Source organism: Scyliorhinus canicula, chromosome 8 (assembly GCF_902713615.1).
Source record: "Scyliorhinus canicula chromosome 8, sScyCan1.1, whole genome shotgun sequence".
In the NCBI taxonomy this organism is placed as follows: domain Eukaryota; kingdom Metazoa; phylum Chordata; class Chondrichthyes; order Carcharhiniformes; family Scyliorhinidae; genus Scyliorhinus; species Scyliorhinus canicula.
In genome coordinates, this window is record NC_052153.1 from 306,853 (window position 1) to 328,763 (window position 21,911).

General features: G+C 49.9%; 1 protein-coding gene across 3 annotated transcripts in view; it reads right to left on the reverse strand.

Annotated features, from left to right (window-relative positions):
- LOC119970046 (ADAMTS-like protein 1) overlaps positions 1 to 21,911 on the reverse strand; it is a 343,924-nt gene that overhangs the window by 89,077 nt on the left and 232,936 nt on the right. For all 3 annotated transcript variants that reach the window (XM_038803988.1, XM_038803989.1, XM_038803990.1), the window contains one exon: positions 11,152 to 11,362. In XM_038803988.1, the coding sequence (XP_038659916.1) occupies positions 11,152 to 11,362 (211 nt within the window). The remainder of the gene's footprint in view (positions 1 to 11,151; positions 11,363 to 21,911) is intronic.

A 21,911-nucleotide genomic window follows, 5' to 3' on the forward strand; every position in this document is an offset into this window, starting at 1 on the left:
AAAGCCAGCATGCAAGTTCAACAGGTAATTGAAAAGGCAAATGGAATGTTGGCTTTTATTTCAAAGGGAATGGAGTGTAAAACAGGGAAGTCCTACTAAAACTATACAAGGCACTAGTTCGATCACAGCTGGAACAGTGTGGGTCCCATTATCTAAGGAGAGATATCCTGGCATTGGAGGTCAGAGAAGGTTCACAAGGTTGAACCCAGGTTTGGAGCGATTTTCTTATGAAGAGATGTTGAGGGGGATGGGCAAGTTCTCATTCGTGTTTAGAATAATTTTTTGTGACCTTATTGAGATATATCGGATTCTCAGGGGGTTTGACAGGGTCGATGCTGAGAGGATGTTTCCCCTTGTGAGAGAGTCTGCAACCAGAGGGAATCATCTCAGAATAAGGTGTTGCCCATTTCAGACAGAGATGAGGAGGAATTTCTTCTCTCAGAAGGTAGTGAATCTGTGGCTGGGTCATGGTCAAGGCTGAGAGAGAGCTTTTTAATCCGTAAGGGAATCAAGGGTTTATGGGTGTAAGGCAGGAAAGTGGAGTTGAGGATTATATCAGATCAGTCATGATCTTATTGAATGGCAGACCAGGCCTGATGGGCCAAGTGGCCTATTTCTGCTGCTACATCTTGTGGTTCACCACTCTGTGAGCAAGCTGGTTCCAGCTCTCCATCGGCAAGCGGAGCTGGTCTTCATGGGCAGCACCGTGCAGTTGAACCCATGGACCCACCTGAGGTTGGGGAGTACAGGGGTTTCAATCCTCCTGGTGCCTCACAGCGTCCATCCGGACAGCGGCGTCCGTCCGGACAGCGGCGTCCGTCCGGACAGCGGCGTCCGTCCGGACAGCGGCGTCCGTCCGGACAGCGGCGTCCGTCCGGACAGCGGCGTCCGTCCGGACAGCGGCGTCCGTCCGGACAGCGGCGTCTATCCGGACAGCAGCGTCTATCCGGACAGCAGCGTCTATCCGGACAGCAGCGTCTATCCGGACAGCAACGTCTATCCGGACAGCGCTGTGCTGCGAGATTACGGCAGCCACTACAACAAAGGTGCGAGGTTGAGCCAGGGATGGAGTGCGAGGCGAGACATGGGGGGGGGGGGGGGGCGCAATGCGGAGGAGAGATGTGCAAAGGTGTGTGTTTGTGTGGGGAGGGCTTACAATGGCGCGCAGAGGGGTAAGGACGTGGATGGAGAAGATGAACAATGGAAGGTGGAGGGACGAGAGGGGAGGGGAGCTGGACCTTGACGTGGCTGCACGGTAACCTCACAGACAAGTGGGGGGGTCAAAGGGAAATTACATTGTTTACTTGGAGGAGGAAGCACAAAGACTGCAGATGTGGTGGGTAGAGGTCCAAGTGGGACATGGGCACCTAGCAGGTGATGGTCTTGGGGACAGGGTGATTGAATTGAGAAGCAGTCACCTTCTCGAAGCTGATAACCCTTTGCCTGGATTGCTGACATCGTGCGCGGTCTGGTGTAGACGGCTGGACCGGAGAGAGTGGGAGTGTACTGGACTGGAATTTAAATACGATGCGGAATGCGGTGGGTGAATGTTCTGCCGGGAGTGCGGAATCTGACCATCCTACTATTCTGGTTGGTGGGACTAACTGAGCCAATCACCATCCCATACTTCCAAAAATGAGAGAATTCTGCCCACCGTCTTTAACTCAGAAAGTGTGGTTAAATTGGCTCCTTCCTCAGCCTGGGGAGAGGGATCTGCGAAGGGAAATCTGCGACCAGCAGAGGGTGTTGAATGAAGACAGAGGGCTGGATTCTCCATCCCTCCAGATTTCTGGTGCTGCACGCCAGCGCGATTCTCCGTTTCGCCGGCTGGTCAATGTGGTTTCCCATTGTGGGGCAGCTCCACGCCGTCGGGAAACCCCTGGGAGCCGGCAAAACAGAGAATCCTGGGCAGCATGGCGGCGCAGTGGTTAGCACTGCTGCCTCACGACGCCGAGGTCCCAGGTTCGATCCTGGCCCTGGGTCACTGTCCGTGTGGAGTTTGCACATTCTCCCCGTGTCTGTGTGGGTCTCACCCCCACAACCCAAAGATGTGCAGGGTAGGTGAATTGGCCACGCTAAATTGCCCCTTAATTGGAAAAAAATGAATTGGGTACTCTAAATTTATATTAAAAAAAACAGAGCCTCCTGACAGCAGACAATCCAGCCCAGGGAGTCAGTCCATCCCCACCTTACCCGGGACACTGCAGGGTATCCCATCCAAATAGTTTGGGGACCTTGCCTGTGGATCAGTTGTAATACTGCTACCTAAATTAATGCAATATTTGTCTGTTTCCTTATAAATTACAAAGTCCGAGTATTGTAAAATCAAAGGACAGAAAAACATGTGTGGCCAAATTCCCCTCCAACTCGATTTTCAAATTTGCTGATGACACCACCGTAGTAGGTCAGATTTCAAACAATGGTGAGACAGAATACAGGTATGAGATAGAGAATCTGGTGAACTGGTGCGACGACAATAATCTCTCCCTCAATGTCAACAAAACAAAGGAGATTATCATCGACTTCAGGAAGCGTAGTGGAGAACATGCCCCTGTCTACATCAATGGGAACGAAGTAGAAAGGGTCGAACGCTTCAAGTTTTTAGGTGTCCAGATCACCAACAGCCTGTCCTGGTCCCCCCCATGCCGACACTATAGTTAAGAAATCCCACCAACGACTCTACTTTCTCAGAAGACTAAGGAGATTTGGCATGTCAGCTACGACTCTCACCAACTTCTACAACTGCACCATAGAAAGCATTCTTTCTGGTTGTATCGCAGCTTGGGATGGATCCTGCTCTGCCCAAGACCGCAGGAAACTACAAAAGGTCATGAATGTAGCTCAATCCATCACGCAAACCAGCCTCCCATCCATTGATTCTATCTATAATTCCCGCTGCCTCAGAAAGGCAGTCAGCATAATTAAGGACCCCACGCATCCCGGACATACTCTCTTCCACCTTCTTCCGTCAGGAAAAAGATACCAAAGTTTGAGGTCACGCACCAACCGACTCAAGAACAGCTTCTCCCCGGCTGCCATCAGACTTTTGAATGGACCTACCTCGTCTTAAATTGACCTTTTCTCTACACCTCGCTATAACTGTAACATTATATTCTGCAGCCTCTCCTTCCTTCCCTATGTACGGTATGCGTTGTTTGTACAGCATGCAAGAAACAATACTTTTCACTGTATACTAATACATGTGACAATAATAAATCAAATCAAACGTGTTTAAAATGAGGACTGAATTCCAACTGCACATTCTAGTCTTTGAGATGCGTGGATTTGGGAGAGTTGGCAGATGTTGGAGGCATGGGTCTCGATTAAACCAGAAGACAGACTTGTTGGACAAACTGCTTGTTGTCCTTTTTTGTATGTTTCATAAACTTTAAGAGCAATTAAGCAACATTTACAGTTGGTAGTTTTATTTTTCAAGTGTTGCAGAACCTCCCCAGTGGTTTTCAAACTTTGCTAAAACTTTGGGCGTGATTCTCCGCACTCGCGAGAAATCGTGAGGCTGGCATCAAAAACGGGCGGGTTTGACGCCAGCCTCCGCCCCCCCGACCGGGAACCGATTCTGGTCCCCGGTCGGGGCTAGCATCCCGCGGCCGTGAACTCCGGCATCGCGGGCTTAACGAATTTCGTTAAGCCCGCTAGTCAGATGACGTCAGCCGCGCATGCGCGGATTGGACGACTCCAACCCGCGTATGCGCGGATGACGTCATCACGCATTTGCGTGAAACCCGCGCATGCGCGGGCCGGTATGCCCCTCAGCCGCCCCGCGAATGGATACAGCGGGGCGGCGGAAGGATACAGAGTGCGCGGGGTAAGTACCCGCTGCCCGCGATCGGTGCCCACTGATCACGGGCCCATGGCACCCTTGGCTCGGCCGTGGTACTGCCGTGCCAATCGGTGCCATGGTTCCCCAGATCGGGACTTTACGGCCGTTTTTACGAACGGTCAGACCAGGTGCGTTTTACGTTCATAAAAACGGCCGTAAAGGCCTTGGAAATCGGCCCATCGGCCAGGGGAGAATCGCTGCTCGCCGTAAAAAACGGCGGGCAGCGATTCATGTCGGGAGGCGGGCGTGGGGCGGGAGGGCGTCGGACCAGCATGGCCGTAAAAATTTACGCTGCCCGCTATTCTCCGCCCCGTCGTGAGTGCGGAGAATTCCGCCCTTTATATTTGGATGAAAAGTCAGAAGCTCGATTAATTTACACAGACTATCTACCAATACCAGTCTGAGTAATCGGAATCAGGCAGTAACCCATCTCCTATATCTTTCCAAATCCACATTAGTAGCTTCACTGCATTTAGTTACTGCACAGTGCTCACAGCAACACCTCTTACCATCTTCACTTCACAGTTCGTTCCCAGCCATTAATTCTCACTGTGGGTTCAGCCTCAGCTAATCCAGATCGAGTCAGTGATCTACCAGAGTCAGTCATCACACGTCTTTTAACAATTTCAAAAAATGTTGCTCTCTCAGGGTTAGTAAAAGCATTCACTCCAGCTTTCTGTTGTCTAAAGAGCGGCTCAGTTTTAATCAGCCATGAAAACAGCTGATGGAGGCAGCAATTGGAAATGTCTGTAAGGAGTTGTAACATTCCACAGTGACAGCTTACCATGAATTCTCAAAAACGCTGCATTAGGAATAAAATCAAAATCCTCCAGAAGCTTTGTGCATTGGACTCTTTTCAGTGAGTAACTTCTACATTGAGTAGCAGTTATCGTTTGTGTCATTTTTAGATCTTCCTCATATAATATTTAACATTCACCTGGTGGCCCCCATCACTCATGACAGATTTGGTCATTTAATGAGGTCAAAGTTGAGTTTTGCACAGGCTATTGACAACTAAAATTACCTTTTCCAAATGTGATGCTAATTTTACTCTACACAAGACTTGCCTTGTGTGCACCATACTGCCTTCACTGCCTACTTCCAATAGAATCAGAACTGATCCAACATCTTTTAGCAGATATTTATCAGTGAGGAGACACACACACGCACGGTGTGCCAGCCAGTTTTTCCAGTCTTCGTATTCTTTGTTCAGTCCATGTTTCTCTGTCATTATTTAATGGATCACCGAGCGGGATAATGACTTCCTTTACTAGCTCACCCATCATCATTTATATTTTCTTTTATAGAAAGCGATGGGAAAGTGTTATTGAATGTATTGGGTGTGTTTTAATATTATTTCCTCATCATATTCATGGAAGAAATAAGCAAAGGATTAAGATTCACAGGTTCCCTTGAACACCTCGGGCGCGATTCACTGGCCTCATCGCACCCGTGTCAGGACGATGCTTCTCACAAGATTTGCAACGCTCGAAACATCACGACCTGGATCAGGCCAGTGCTGGGCACGATCCAGACCAGCATATGAGCCATTGGGCCCTTTTAAATATGCGTTTGTTGGATTCTCCGAATGCCTGGAACTCACACTGCGCCCAGGAGACCTCGCCAGGGCGGCGTTTGGAACTGGTTCCCACACCCGTGCTCCAGTTGTAATGGCACCGGAGGGGGGGGGTTGCAGGTTATGTGGGAACACCTCCCAGGTGGTCAGGGAGGCACCCTGGCATCATGGCACTGCCAGGGACTGGACCCAGGGGGGCTTTACCAGGTGTTGGGGTTGTTCCCAGGGTCCTCCCCGAGGTTGGGTTTGGGAGGGGTGGGGGAGAAGGAAAGAGATCAGGGCAGCAAAACAAATTGGCTCCTGAACAGCAAGGAGCCTTTCCTGCTGGGATCGCCACATCCCACTCAGCATCTTGTATTCTCACTGAAATTCATGTCTCAAGTTGGGAATAGTGGGTGGCCCGGCAGCCACCAAGAAACACCACGTTAACGCATCCAAAGCTGGATGGAGAATTTTTTCCCCCTTGAATTGCCCTTTTCTTCTTCATAATAATATCTCAAAATAAATCCCCTCCATTTTAATGGCTCCATAGAAGAAATGGACAAGATCTGCAGATATCCTCATGAGCCGTCTCAAGCCATCTCTTTCACTGCTGAAAATATTGCGGTTTTCAATTAACTTCCCAATATTTCTTGGCCAGGTTTGTGTGTGAAATATATTTATCCCGATGGGATAATCAATTCAAGGAAAAGATTCTAGTTTCTCAATATTATAACGTTGTGTTTATCCTGTTCCAAGCATAAAATAAAAGTTGGTCCAATTTTATTGCATTTTCATTTGAAAATAATTCCTCAATTTGAGAAATGAATTTCCGTTGGAATATAAGAGGCCATGGGTGGGATGCGACCAGCAGGATGGGAGAATGCAATGGGAGTTGGAACGTTGGAAACTCATTGTCATAAACAGTTTGAAATTCCCCCAATGGTGGGTCGGTTCATCGCTGCTGGTGGTGTGAATATTGCATCTCATTGATGCTCATTGAAACAGCTGCTCACCAAAATCTCACCAGGCCTTCCAATCTTGCATCACACCAGCAGGAAATCAGCTCAGTCGTGCCGAGAATTTATGTTTGATCTTTGTTGGACCAAGGTCACTTTAAAGTCCAATCACGTTGATAGTTGGGCGGGCTAACAGCGAGTCGCATTACCTTGCCACCTCTGTGGTCTGCAAGCCTATTCTTTAAAAATACCACAAAGAAAACTGGCGACGAGGTGGTTGAGTAACTGAAAACCCGAAGAAGAATTGCAGAAATCCGGTGGAGTGAGAAAAAAATCATCGATCCAGGTTGCGAACATCCAAAAAGGGATTAAGAAAATAGAAACATCATTTACACCAAAGTTGTCAATGGAGGGGTGCCGGATCATAGCAGGAACCATGGAAGGAACCGGAATTCAAATAAAGATTTAGGTGAAAACACATCAAAAGAAGCTTGCCACATGCTCTGCCCAGAAAGTTCTGGAACATTGTTACTTGCTTCTTTTAGTAGAGCCAGCAAATACTCTGCCGCAATTAATGGCGAGCGAGAGGACATTTGCAACACCCCTTGCAAAACTCGTAAAAGTAAAGGCTAAATTCAGGGTTACCTTGTTTGAAAAGAAAAAAATAGCGAGGTTGTGCTAAAACTTTGTGACACATAATGCAAGTCTTCCGACAGTAAATGGGGAGTTTTTGGCACCATGGGACTATGTGATGAAAGCACACAGCCCTGGAGCTCAAACACTGAAAGATTGGAATACTTTGTCTGGGCGAACAAAAATGTGGAGCTTCCGGAGGTGGTGGGTGGGAGGGGGTGAATCAATTACTCAATTTCAAGTAAATGAGCTGAATTCTGAAAATTTGGAGATAAAGGTCACTTTAAACTCCAATCACGTTGATAGTTGGGTGGGCTAACAGCGAGTCGAATTACCTTCCCAATAAAGCTCTTGTTTGTTTTCACCTCTGTGGTCTGCAAGCCTATCCTTTAAAAATACCACAAAGAAAACTGGCAACGAGGTGGTTGAATAACTGAAAACCCGAAGAAGAATTGTAGAAATCCGGCGGAGTTTCCGGTGGAACTTGGAGATGGGATAAGCCAAGCAAGATGCTTAAATACTCGGTCAGTGCCGTCAGAATCAGGCCCAAGATCGAGGCAGATATAGAGGGGCTGGTCAAGACAGGGGTCCTCTAATCCTTTCAAGTAAATGAACTGGTCACTATTCAGAAAGAAAAGACTTCCATTTGGCACAAGGTGTCTGGGAGAGCTACAAAACTTTACTGCCTGTTGAGTAATTACCTTTCCTGTAAAGCTCTCATTTGTTTAACCGCATGGTCTGTAAGCCTATCTTTGAAACTACCCCAGGCCTCAAAAGTAATTTGAAAAAGACGGAGGTGCACAAGGCAGACCTGAGTTCACTTGAGGTAACGTCAACGGACACCGTCTACCTGCCACAGCACTGCATCGCTCCTGGTGCGCTGAAGGTCACCCTGCTGTGCCAGGCCGGGTCATGCCCGCCATCTATGCTGAGCTGGTATTTATGGACAGCACTCTGCTGTGGGACTCAATGACCCTCCATACCGCTGGACCAAGCTTTAACCTGGGGTGGGGGCGGGGCTGACACAGGGAGCCATGTGGAAGAGGTTCTGTGTCAGGGTTTGTGGGGGAAGGGTGAGGGGGCATAACGGAAGGCAGAGGGTCCAGGGGCAGATGAGGATTGACAAACAATGGAAGGCTGAGGGAAATGTGGGGATGGAAGCTGGACACTGACAAGGCTGCATGAAACATTCACAAAAAGGGGGTCAAGGGGATATCACGTAGATTACTGGAAGGGGATGCACAGATTCCAGATAGGGTGGGTATTGGTCCACATGGCGCATGGGGTTGGGGGGTGGGCGGGGAGAAGGTCCACCACAACACCTGGTTCCAGAACTTGTGCAGGATGGTTGCTGGGGGCAAACTTAAACAGTGGCTCATGATCCAAGTGCATGTCCCTCAGATGATGCTGAGACAGGTACAATGTTGACCACAGCTCCAGATTCCCTCATAGAGCAGATCAAGGGACTTCTGAAGATGTGATTCAGATGCCTGGACCACCCAGGTAGCTTTCAGCAACGCATACTGGGGACAGATTCCCACCATCTGACAATGAAGAGAGCTGAGCCACCCCCAGGGTGAAGTATGAACAACTTGACAGATGGGATGGCAGTGATGTGAAAATGCCGGTGAGAGAATGAGTGTCACCCACTAATGGATGTGTGAGCTCTGAGGGAGAGTCTCCATTTCAGTACATCCCCCCACATTGGGAGTTTGATACTGGAGGCATCACTCTCTCCAGCCCCCCTCATCACTCTCTCCAGCCCCCCTCATCACTCTCTCCAGCCCCCCTCATCACTCTCTCCAGCCCCCCTCATCACTCTCTCCAGCCCCCCTCATCACTCTCTCCAGCCCCCCTCATCACTCTCTCCAGCCCCCCTCATCACTCTCTCCAGCCCCCCCCATCACTCTCGCCAGCCCCCCCCCATCACTCTCGCCAGCCCCCCCCATCACTCTCTCCAGCCCCCCCATCGTCACTCTCTCCAGCCCCCCCCCATCACTCTCTACAGACCCCCCCCCCCCCCCAATCACTCTCTACAGCCCCCCATCAACATGAATGCAGGTCAGAGTGCAGATCTAGCAGGATCTGGCTGGCCCAAGACAGTCACTACCCTTCCCATGGTGACCTCGATGTATTTGTATCAGGGCTACGACATCAGACAGAACACAAAAGAGACCGTGATTACCACCATCTTCTTTTGCACCTGCAGCTTGTTTGACAGAGGGGAGAGGGGCATTGTCAGACTCGAACTCAGTGGGTGCCTGATCTCCAGCAGTCCTCTGGGACCTGGGCTGTCACTAACTCTGGAGATGTGGAGAAATGTCTGAGGTGTTGCCCAGAATGTGACCTGAGCCTACTCAATAACTCTGACCCACCGGGGTGCGTCTCTGAACTGATGGAGGGTTTCTGTGCAACAAACATTTCCACACATCATCTTCACAAATCTGGGTTGGTGAGAGCGAGCGTGGATTTTTATGTCACCCTGACCTTCGAGCCCATAACGTGATATCGCGACGGACAAATTAGTTCCCGACTTGCCATGTGATTCAGAGATAAACTCGCCCAGCACAAAATTAGACGGGTTCCCAACACCAGGAAGCTTCAAATTTCGAAAATCTCACCCAGGATTTGAGACACTACTCGAAAGGGTGGTGGAATCAGATTTCATGGAAGGTTTCATAGAACATAGAACATTACAGCGCAGTACAGGCCCTTCGGCCCTCGATGTTGCACCGACCTGTGAAACCCCTCTAAAGCCCATCTACACTATTCCCTTATCGTCCATATGTCTATCCGATGACCATTTGAATGCCCTTAGTATTGGTGAGTCCACTACTGTTGCAGGCAGGGCATTCCACGCCCTTACTACTCTCTTAAAGAACCTACCTCTGACATCTGTCCTATATCTATTACCCCTCAATTTAAAGCTATGTCCCCTCGTGCTAGACATCACTATCCAAGGAAAAAGGCTCTCACTGTCCACCCTATCTAATCATCTTGTATGCCTCAATTATGTCACCTCTTAACCTTCTTCTCTCTAACGAAAACAGCCTCAAGTCCATCAGCGTTTCCTCATAAAATCTTCCCTCCATACCAGGCAACATTCTGGTAAATCTCCTCTGTACCCTTTCCAATGCTTCCACATCCTTCCAATAATGCAGCGACCAGAATTGCACGCAATACTCCAAATGTGGCCGCAAAAAGTTTTGTACAGCTGCAACATGACCTCATGGCTCCGAAACTCAATCCCTCTACCAATAAAAGCTAACCCACCGTACGCCTTCTTAACAACCCTCTCAACCTGGGTGGCAACTTTCAGGGATCTATGGACATGGACACCGAGATCTCTCAGCTCATCCACACTACCAAGAATCTTCCCATTAGCCCAGAACTCTGTCTTCCTGTTATTCCTTCCAAAATTAATCACCTCACACTTTTCTGCATTGAAGTCCATTTGCCACCTGTCAGCCCAGCTCTGCAGCTTATCTATGTCCCTCTGTAACTTGTAACATCCTTCTGCACTGTCCACAACTCCACCGACTTTAGTGTCATCTGCAAATTTACTCACCCATCCTTCTACGCCCTCCTCCAGGTCATTTCTAAAAATGACAAACAGCAGTGGCCCCAAAACAGGCCCTTGTGGTACACCACTAGTAACTGGACTCCAGTCTGAACATTTCCCATCAACCACCACCCTTTGTCTTCTTCCAGCTAGCCAATTTCTGCTCCAAACTGCTAAATCACCCTGAATCCCATGCCTCCGTATATTCTGCAATAGCCTACCGTGGGGAACCTTATCAAACGCCTTACTGAAATCCATATACATCACATCAACTGGTTTACCCTCATCCACCTATTTGGTCACCTTCTCAAAGAACTCAATAAGGTTTGAGGCACGACCTACTCTTCACAAAACCGTGTTGACTATCCCTAATCAAATTATTCCTTTCTAGATGATTATAAATCCTCTCTCTTATAAACCTTTCCAAGACTTTGCCCACAACAGAAGTAAGGCTCACTGGTCTATAGTTACCGGGGTTATCTCTACTCCCCTTCTTGAACAAGGGAACTGGACACATACATTCAGAGATCTAGTCTGTAGGGTTATGGGAGAAACGCTGGGCTGTTTATCTCATAATATAGTGGTTTTGATGAACAATTACCTGTTGCCATTGCTCAGAGAGCCAGTCTGGGGGGCAGTTGAATTGATTACAGGCTTGCACGTTGTCAGGCTTTGGCTGGGGACAATTCTTGTCACCTAGGGCAACCGTCTGATCGCTTTCCCGGGATAGAAGGTGCAGACAGAACACATCCCGGGTCTGCAGCCCAACCCCACAGCTGGATGAACAGGCACTCCATTTTCCAAATTCCCACCTGCAGGAAAGTCAACAAATAAGTGTTATCCATCTGTTTTAATGCAAAAATTAACAAGTGTGCATTTCTCACATTCCGAGGCAGTAAAAATGTCACTTTTACAAGAAAACCTGGTTATTTTGTGAGAAGCTGACACCCAAGTGACTAATCTTCAGCAGAACCATCCATGAAGAATTGCACTGATTAAATTGGCAAACATCACTATTCCAGTAAGTCATTCAGCTTATTGTGTTGGATTGTGATCGTTCTGTAATACCACTGTCACTTATAGCTGCAATGTATGTAATTCCCTGTTGCAATGCTAATTCTCCACCAATGCGAATAATGTACAGACAGATGAATCAATCAATTGTGGTTGCACTTAAACCAAAACAAAGCAGACAATGCGGACAGGACTAAGTTTAGCCTGATCTGGAGGATCACCTCCAATTCAGTGCACTATACTGGAGGAAGAATGTGAAGGCAGTGGAGAGAGAGCAGAGGAGGTTCACAGGAATGATTCCAGGGATAAAGAAATGTAGCCTCGATGACAAATTGGAGGCGTTGGCTCGGTTTTCCTCGATTGAGAAGAGACTTGGAGGTGATCAAGATCCTGGACAGGGGAAAGAGTGAGAAATGTTCCCACGGAAGGGAGCACATATTCAAAATAATCGACAAAAGGAGTAAGAATGATGTGAGGAAAATTATTTTCACTCGGAGGGTAATTGGAGTCTGGAACAAACTTCCAGATTGGGTGATGGAGACAGGTTCGATCGAGGAGTTCAACAGGGGCTTTGCTTCTGGAAGAGAGAATGTGCAAGTTTACTGGGATAAGGCAGGAGAGTGAGACTAGGCAGAATGTTCTTTCTTTCAGAGGGCTAGTGCAGACTCGATGGGTCGAATGGCCTCCTGCTCTTTAAAAAAAAATGTGATTACGAAGAGTGCAATAGGTCTGTAAACAGACGGATTACTTTGACAGAAATTCCTCATTTGACACCAGAATAGAAAGTAGCCCGGAATTTTGCAAAGTATTTTTAAAATATATATTTTTTAATCCCCGTTGCACCCCCTCCCCCTTTCTACTGTCTCCAGGCCCTATCCTGATGCATGCATGCACAGACAGAATGAGGAACCTCCGTCTGCACTCTCCTCGCCAGCGAAAGCTGGAGTCCATCCCACCCCTGCCTGGTGCCTCTGTGCAACTAGAAGTATTCCGAGCTGGTGGTGTTGGTCCGAACTCTCATCTTCGTGGTTTTCTACAAGAGTTTCACCCATGAGGTGAACCCTGTCCCCAGCCCAAACCGCTCCAGTACCTCAATGAGCTACTTCCATTTGACTCTGTCAAAGGCCTTTTCTGTGTCCAGGGAGACGATCACCTCTGGTGTTCTCTTCCCGGAATGGGTCAGTATCACATTCAGCAGCTGCCCGATATTCACAGTTAGCCGTCTACCCTTAAAGAATTAGCAGCAGGAAGAGACACAGGGCTATGCTTGAACAAGACCGTGGCTGATCAGATTGTGACCTCAACCCCACATTCCCACCTACCCTCGATAACCTTTTACCTCTCATCAAGAACATATCTACCTCTTCCTTAAAAATATTCAAAGGCTTTGTTTCCACTGCCTTTTGAGGAAGGGTTACAGAGACTCATGACCCTCAGAATATATTCTCCGTCCTAAATGTGTGACCTGTTATTATTATTAAACAGTGTTGCCTGGTTCTAGATTCTTCCACAAGAGGAAACATTCTCTGTACATCCATCTTATTCTTCTAAACTCCAACAGATACAAACCTCTCTCCCCATAAGACAACCCAGCCATTCCCATTACTAGTCCGCTAAAACTTCTCAGGAGTGTTTGCAACGCATTTACATCCTTCCTTCAATAAAGATGCCAACACTGTACACTGGGGCATGATTTAGCCAAAACGATTTAATGCTGAGAAACACCCAATATTCACTGGACCTTTGGGCATCTGGGAGTTTCTCTGTGCCGTGGTCACACTTAAGCACGTGTCCAGCACAGGCAACTTCATTGCACCAGCAGACTGGCTATTCACAGATTGTGGTGCCATTTGAAAAGGCTGTCCTTGACCTCTAGACCCCCTGCCTGAACTTTCAGGACCCTCCCCCATCCTTCACCCCCCCCCCAACCTTTTGTGGGGTCCCTAACCCCCACCCCCCTTATCGGCAAAGCCCACCCTGGGCCTGACCCCAGGCTCCCCTGGATCCCAGGGTTCCATCCTGCTCCCGACCACCCAGGAGGCTCGAATGGCTTGCAACACCCTTCCTGAGGTGCTATTTGTGTAAACCAGTGTGAAACGTTGCCCTGGTGAGGTTTCTCATGTGCGGCCGTTGACTCCCGGTGCACACGCTATTCAGGTAAGATCTGGATCTCGCTCAGCGAGGGTAATATCCACATGGCGCTGGGAGGAGTGAGTCGGGTGACTCTCAGCCCAGCGCAGACCCTGATTTGGGCTCCCGAGTGATTCACCCAAAGCACCAGAATCTGCACCGGCCGCAATGAGACTGTGGAACTGTTCCAGTGATCTCCCTGATGCCCGAGATAATTAAAACATCTTCCCTGCATTGGTTTTCAATTTCCCTCACAATAACAGGTATTTTAATTACCTGTAATACCTGTATTCAAGCATTTTGTAATAACACACTGCGACACCCAGATCCCTCTGCATCTTAGAGCTCTACAAATTCTCACCATTTAGATAATATAAATCCTTCACATTTTCCCACATTAGACTCCATTTAGCAGATCTTTTCCCACTCATTTAACCTATCCATGTCCTGCTGTAGGCTCCTCTTCACAACTCACTGGGCGGTGTTCACTTGGGCCACGGCGGGCTGCGGAAATCGGTGCCACTGGCGCCGGCGCAGTCGGCGCTGTGCACCCCCCCCCCCTCCCCCCGCCCCAAAAAAATCCGAGTCCCGCCGGCGCCGTCCATGTGTGGTCGTACCCGGCAGGACCTCGGCCTGCATGCATCCGGGGCAGCCTGGTGGGGGTGAGGGGGGTCCGACCCCGGGGGGGCCTCCGCTGTGACCTGGCCCATGATCGGGGCCTACCTACTGATAGGCCGGCTACCAGGCTAGGGGCCTCTTTAGCTCCGCCATGTTGCGTTGGAGCCGGCGTGGAAAAGGGAGACACTGTGTATGAGCATTGGCACTGGTCGCACTGCGTATGAGCGCATTGGCACTGGTCGCACTGCGTATGAGCGCATTGGCACCGGTCGCACTGTGTATGAGCGCATTGGCACTGGTCGCACTGCGTATGAGCGCATTGGCACCAGTCGCACTGTGTATGAGCATTGGCACTGGTAGCACTGTGTATGAGCATTGGCACCAGTCGCACTGTGTATGAGCGCATTGGCACCAGTCGCACTGTGTATGAGCATTGGCACCAGTCGCACTGCGTATGAGCGCATTGGCACCAGTCGCACTGTGTATGAGCATTGGCACTGGTCGCACTGTGTATGAGCATTGGCACTGGTCGCACTGTGTATGAGCGCATTGGCACCGGTCGCACTGTGTATGAGCGCATTGGCACTGGTCGCACTGCGTATGAGCGCATTGGCACTGGTCGCACTGCGTCTGAGCGCATTGGCACCAGTCGCACTGTGTATGAGCGCATTGGCACTGGTCGCACTGTGTATGAGCATTGGCACCAGTCGCACTGTGTATGAGCATTGGCACCGGTCGCACTGTGTATGAGCGCATTGGCACCAGTCGCACTGTGTATGAGCATTGGCACCAGTCGCACTGTGTATGAGCGCATTGGCACCGGTCGCACTGTGTATGAGCATTGGCACCGGTCGCACTGTGTATGAGCGCATTGGCACTGGTCGCACTGTGTATGAGCGCATTGGCACTGGTCGCACTGTGTATGAGCGCATTGGCACCAGTCGCACTGTGTATGAGCGCATTGGCACTGGTCGCACTGTGTATGAGCATTGGCACCGGTCGCACTGTGTATGAGCATTGGCACCGGTCGCACTGTGTATGAGCATTGGCACCAGTCGCACTGCGTATGAGCGCATTGGCACTGGTCGCACTGTGTATGAGCGCATTGGCACCAGTCGCACTGTGTATGAGCATTGGCACCAGTCGCACTGTGTATGAGCATTGGCACCGGTCGCACTGCGTATGAGCGCATTGGCACCAGTCGCACTGTGTATGAGCGCATTGGCACTGGTCGCACTGTGTATGAGCGCATTGGCACCAGTCGCACTGTGTATGAGCGCATTGGCACCGGTCACACTGTGTATGAGCATTGGCACCAGTCGCACTGTGTATGAGCGCATTGGCACCAGTCGCACTGTGTATGAGCGCATTGGCACCGGTCGCACTGTGTATGAGCATTGGCACCGGTCGCACTGTGTATGAGCATTGGCACCAGTCGCACTGTGTATGAGCGCATTGGCACCGGTCGCACTGTGTATGAGCGCATTGGCACCGGTCGCACTGTGTATGAGCGCATTGGCACCGGTCGCACTGTGTATGAGCGCATTGGCACCAGTCGCACTGCGTATGAGCATTGGCACTGGTCGCACTGTGTATGAGCGCATTGGCACCGGTCGCACTGTGTATGAGCGCATTGGCACCAGTCGCACTGTGTATGAGCGCATTGGCACTGGTCGCACTGCGTATGAGCGCATTGGCACCGGTCGCACTGCGTATGCGCATTGGCACCAGTCGCACTGTGTATGAGCGCATTGGCACCGGTCGCACTGCGTATGAGCGCATTGGCACCGGTCGCACTGTGTATGAGCATTGGCACTGGTCGCACTGTGTATGAGCGCATTGGCACCAGTCGCACTGCGTATGAGCATTGGCACCGGTCGCACTGTGTATGAGCGCATTGGCACCGGTCGCACTGTGTATGAGCGCATTGGCACTGGTCGCACTGTGTATGAGCGCATTGGCACCAGTCGCACTGCGTATGAGCATTGGCACCGGTCGCACTGTGTATGAGCATTGGCACCAGTCGCACTGCGTATGAGCGCATTGGCACCGGTCGCACTGTGTATGAGCATTGGCACCAGTCGCACTGCGTATGAGCGCATTGGCACCGGTCGCACTGTGTATGAGCATTGGCACCAGTCGCACTGTGTATGAGCATTGGCACCGGTCGCACTGTGTATGAGCATTGGCACCAGTCGCACTGCGTATGAGCATTGGCACCGGTCGCACTGTGTATGAGCATTGGCACCGGTCGCACTGTGTATGAGCATTGGCACCAGTCGCACTGTGTATGAGCGCATTGGCACTGGTCGCACTGTGTATGAGCGCATTGGCACCAGTCGCACTGTGTATGAGCGCATTGGCACCGGTCGCACTGCGTATGAGCATTGGCACCGGTCGCACTGTGTATGAGCATTGGCACCGGTCGCACTGTGTATGAGCATTGGCACCGGTCGCACTGTGTATGAGCATTGGCACCGGTCGCACTGTGTATGAGCGCATTGGCACCAGTCGCACTGTGTATGAGCATTGGCACCGGTCGCACTGTGTATGAGCGCATTGGCACCAGTCGCACTGTGTATGAGCGCATTGGCACCGGTCGCACTGTGTATGAGCGCATTGGCACCAGTCGCACTGCGTATGAGCATTGGCACCGGTCGCACTGTGTATGAGTATTGGCACCAGTCGCACTGTGTATGAGCGCATTGGCACCAGTCGCACTGTGTATGAGCGCATTGGCACCAGTCGCACTGCGTATGAGCATTGGCACCGGTCGCACTGTGTATGAGTATTGGCACCAGTCGCACTGTGTATGAGCGCATTGGCACCGGTCGCACTGTGTATGAGCATTGGCACCAGTCGCACTGCGTATGAGCGCATTGGCACTGGTCGCACTGTGTATGAGTATTGGCACCAGTCGCACTGCGTATGAGCATTGGCACCGGTCGCACTGTGTATGAGTATTGGCACCAGTCGCACTGTGTATGAGCGCATTGGCACCAGTCGCACTGCGTATGAGCATTGGCACCGGTCGCACTGTGTATGAGTATTGGCACCAGTCGCACTGTGTATGAGCGCATTGGCACTGGTCGCACTGTGTATGAGCATTGGCACCGGTCGCACTGTGTATGAGCATTGGCACCGGTCGCACTGTGTATGAGCGCATTGGCACTGGTCGCACTGTGTATGAGCATTGGCACCGGTCGCACTGTGTATGAGCATTGGCACTGGTCGCACTGTGTATGAGCGCATTGGCACCGGTCGCACTGTGTATGAGCATTGGCACCGGTCGCACTGTGTATGAGCGCATTGGCACCGGTCGCACTGCGTATGAGCATTGGCACCAGTCGCACTGTGTATGAGCGCATTGGCACCAGTCGCACTGTGTATGAGCGCATTGGCACCAGTCGCACTGCGTATGAGCATTGGCACCGGTCGCACTGTGTATGAGCGCATTGGCACCAGTCGCACTGTGTATGAGCATTGGCACCAGTCGCACTGTGTATGAGCATTGGCACCGGTCGCACTGTGTATGAGCGCATTGGCACCAGTCGCACTGTGTATGAGCGCATTGGCACCGGTCGCACTGTGTATGAGCGCATTGGCACCGGTCGCACTGCGTATGAGCGCATTGGCACCGGTCGCACTGTGTATGAGCGCATTGGCACCGGTCGCACTGCGTATGAGCATTGGCACTGGTCGCACTGTGTATGCGCATTGGCACTGGTCGCACTGTGTATGAGCATTGGCACCGGTCGCACTGCGTATGAGCATTGGCACCGGTCGCACTGTGTATGAGCGCATTGGCACTGGTCGCACTGTGTATGAGCGCATTGGCACTGGTCGCACTGTGTATGAGCGCATTGGCACTGGTCGCACTGTGTATGAGCATTGGCACTGGTCGCACTGTGTATGAGCATTGGCACTGGTCGCACTGTGTATGAGCGCATTGGCACCAGTCGCACTGTGTATGAGCATTGGCACCGGTCGCACTGTGTATGAGCGCATTGGCACCGGTCGCACTGTGTATGAGCGCATTGGCACCGGTCGCACTGTGTATGAGCGCATTGGCACCAGTCGCACTGTGTATGAGCATTGGCACTGGTCGCACTGTGTATGAGCGCATTGGCACCGGTCGCACTGTGTATGAGCGCATTGGCACTGGTCGCACTGTGTATGAGCGCATTGGCACCAGTCGCACTGTGTATGAGCATTGGCACCGGTCGCACTGCGTATGAGCGCATTGGCACTGGTCGCACTGTGTATGAGCGCATTGGCACCAGTCGCACTGTGTATGAGCGCATTGGCACTGGTCGCACTGCGTATGAGCGCATTGGCACCGGTCGCACTGTGTATGAGCGCATTGGCACTGGTCGCACTGTGTATGAGCGCATTGGCACCGGTCGCACTGCGTATGAGCATACCCGAGGCACCCATTTGACGCCGGCATCGGCAGCTGGAGCTGCCATGGTTCACCCCAGTGCCATGCTGGCCCCCTGTCGGGGTCAGAATCGCTGCTCCTGAGGGCATGTTGACGCCATCGTGAAATGCGACGGTGTTTATGACGGCATCAACATTTAGCCTCAGGATCAGAGAATTCCGTCCACTATCTTTACATCATTAAGAAATTTAGCAGCCGTTGCTTCAGTCTCTTCATCCAAGTCATCTATCAATATTCTTGCTGACACTGTAGGACTGTGACTAGCCTGGCATCCCAACATTCTCCAAGTCACTGATGGCTTTTGGAGGTTTGCGTTGGAATGTGTTAAATAGGCTGATTTACAAGGAAATTCTTTTAACATTTCATTTGGTAATTTTTTATATTTTGCTTCAACACACAAAATACAAAGAGAGATGCAGTTTGTAGATTACGATGGGTGTATTAAAGTTATAATAATAAAAAATATTTGTCCAAATGCTACGGGGAAAAAAAACATTTAATTTGCTAGCTGCTGACAAATAGCAGCTCTGGGGGTAGAAACTAGCGATGATGGGGGCAATGATTCTGTTTTGGACTACGATCAATTTTGATGCTGTTTTCCTTTCTTTATTCTTTCGGGGGATGTGGAGCCACTGGCAAACACTCGCATTTGTTGCTCACCTTGAACTGAGTGGTTTGCTGGGCCATTGCAGAAGGCAGTTAAGAATCAACCACATTGCTATGGATCGGCAGTCACATGTAGACCAGACATAGCAAGGGTGGCAGATTTCCTTCTTTAAAAAAGGACATTAGTGAACCAGATGGTCTGGAATTCAAATTTCACCATCTGCTGTGGTGGGAATCAAACCCGAGTCCCCAGCGCATTAGAGCCCATCTAGAACATAGAACAGTACAGCACAGTACAGGCCCTTCAGCCCACGATGTTGTGCCGACCATTTATCCTAATCTAAGATCAACATAACCTACACCCCTTCAATTTACTGCTGTCCATGTGCGTGTCCAAGAGTCGCTTAAATGTCCCTAATGATTCTGACTCCACCACCTCCGCTGACAGTGCATTCCACACACCCACCACTCTCTGTGTAAAGAACCTACCTCTGACATCTCCCCGATACCTTCCTCCAATCACCTTAAAATTATGTTCCCTCATGACAGGCATTTCCACCCTGGGGAAATGTTTCTGGCTAGCCACTCTATCCATGCCTCTCATCAACTTGTACACCTCTATCAAGTCACCTCTCTGCCTTCTTTGCTCCAGTGAGAAAAGCCCTAGCTCCCTCAACCTTTCTTTAAAAGACATGCCCTCCAGTCCAGGCAGCATCCTAGTAAATCTCCTCTGCACCCTCTCCGTGATCAGAACTGGACACGATAGTTCAAGTGTGGTTTAACCAGTGTTTTATAAAGCTGCAGTAAAATCTCACGGCTCTTAAACTCCATCGCCCTGTTATTGAAAGCCAACACACCATACGCCTTCTTAACAATCCTATTAACCTGGGTGGCAACTTTGAGGGATCTATGTTTGTAGAACACACCCACATCAACTGGACCAGTAATACAGGGCTACGTCTCTCATAAAACCATTTGAAAACATTTGAAATATTTTATAAATTTAGAGTACCCAATTCATTTTTTCCAATGAAGGGGCAATTTAGCGTGGCCAATCCACCTACCTTGCACATCTTTGGGTTGTGGGGGCGAAACCCAAGCAGACACGAGGAGAATGTGCAAACTCCACACGGACAGTGACCCAGAGCCGGGATTGAACCTGGGACCTCAGCGTCGTGAGACTGCAGTGCTAACCACTGCGCCACCGTGCTGCCCCATATTTTACTAAATTAAGTACATAAAACACTATGGTCTGGATTCTCCTTTCTCCACCGCTGCGATTGGGAATCCCGGTGTCAATCCCGTTTTTAGGCCAACGCAGAGTTCTCCGCCCGATCTTAACGGCGGGAAGTAGAGAATTCTGTCCAGAATCCATGAAATCGCAATTTAACACACATTACAGACCAATCGTTACCTGCTTTCTCATGGTTTCAAGTGGGAGGGACAACTGTTGAAATGTTCGTGGAAAGGTACCAAGTTTTGTTCCAAGCTGAACATTTATTGGCAAATTAGCTGCGGCAGTTGTCAGGACTTATTGGTAATAACAATACCGTCCAGGTGTCCGATTCTCAGAGGAAATTCAATCATCCATTTTTCACACAGATAGGATTACTGGTGTAATACCGGATTATTTTGATGTCAGGTTTTTCACTCTGTCAATTTATGTTAGTGTCATTTAATATCAGCTTCTGCCATCTCAACACAAAGCCCTCACGTGGAGTATCACACAGCACGTCCCGAATGTTCCAGCTATTGTAAAGTAGATGGGTAAATACAAAATCAGACCTGAACCAGATACCCAACCCTTTTGAAAAACTGCATCAAAACAATGTCCTCACTGCAATTTTTAAATGGATCAGTCGGCAGGGTCTTGTTACACCAAATCTCAATCTTTGCTTTGCTCCAGAAACATTGTACAGGCAAAGAAATGTCATAGAAAGTCAGGGCGGATTGATAAGTGTAAATCACTTTTTTGAAATCTGATAGTCACTAAGCTGTCTCCGCTAAGCTGAATTACAGCAGGAAAATCCTGTGAGTTTAAAGCACCTTTCCCTAGTGTACGGTTAGCCTGATAGAAAAAAACTCCAAGGTGTGGGTCCCACGATGTCACACTGGCCGGAGGGGGTCAGTGTGCCAATTTAAAGCCTGCCCCGATACAAAAATGTACAAAAAGAATAGCCCTCTCAGGTACACCCACTCTCAAGCATCCCCCCCCCCCCCCAAGCACATCCCCCCGGTACTGCTTAGACATGACCCCTTACCCCTCACCTGAGCTCCTGTGATGGGTTCTGCTCATTAGGCGCACCAGCCTTCATTCACATTGGCATTACCCTCGTGCCACCAGGAATGGATAATATTACTAGTGTAATACCGGATTATTTTGACGTCAGGTTTTTCACTCTGTCAATTTATGTTAGTGTCATTTAATATCAGCTTCTGCCATCTCAACACAAAGCCCTCACGTGGAGTATCACACAGCACGTCTCGAGAGTTCCATATAAAGCAGAATAGAAAGCAAAAAGTGCAGAGGATACTGGAAGTCTGCAGAGGGA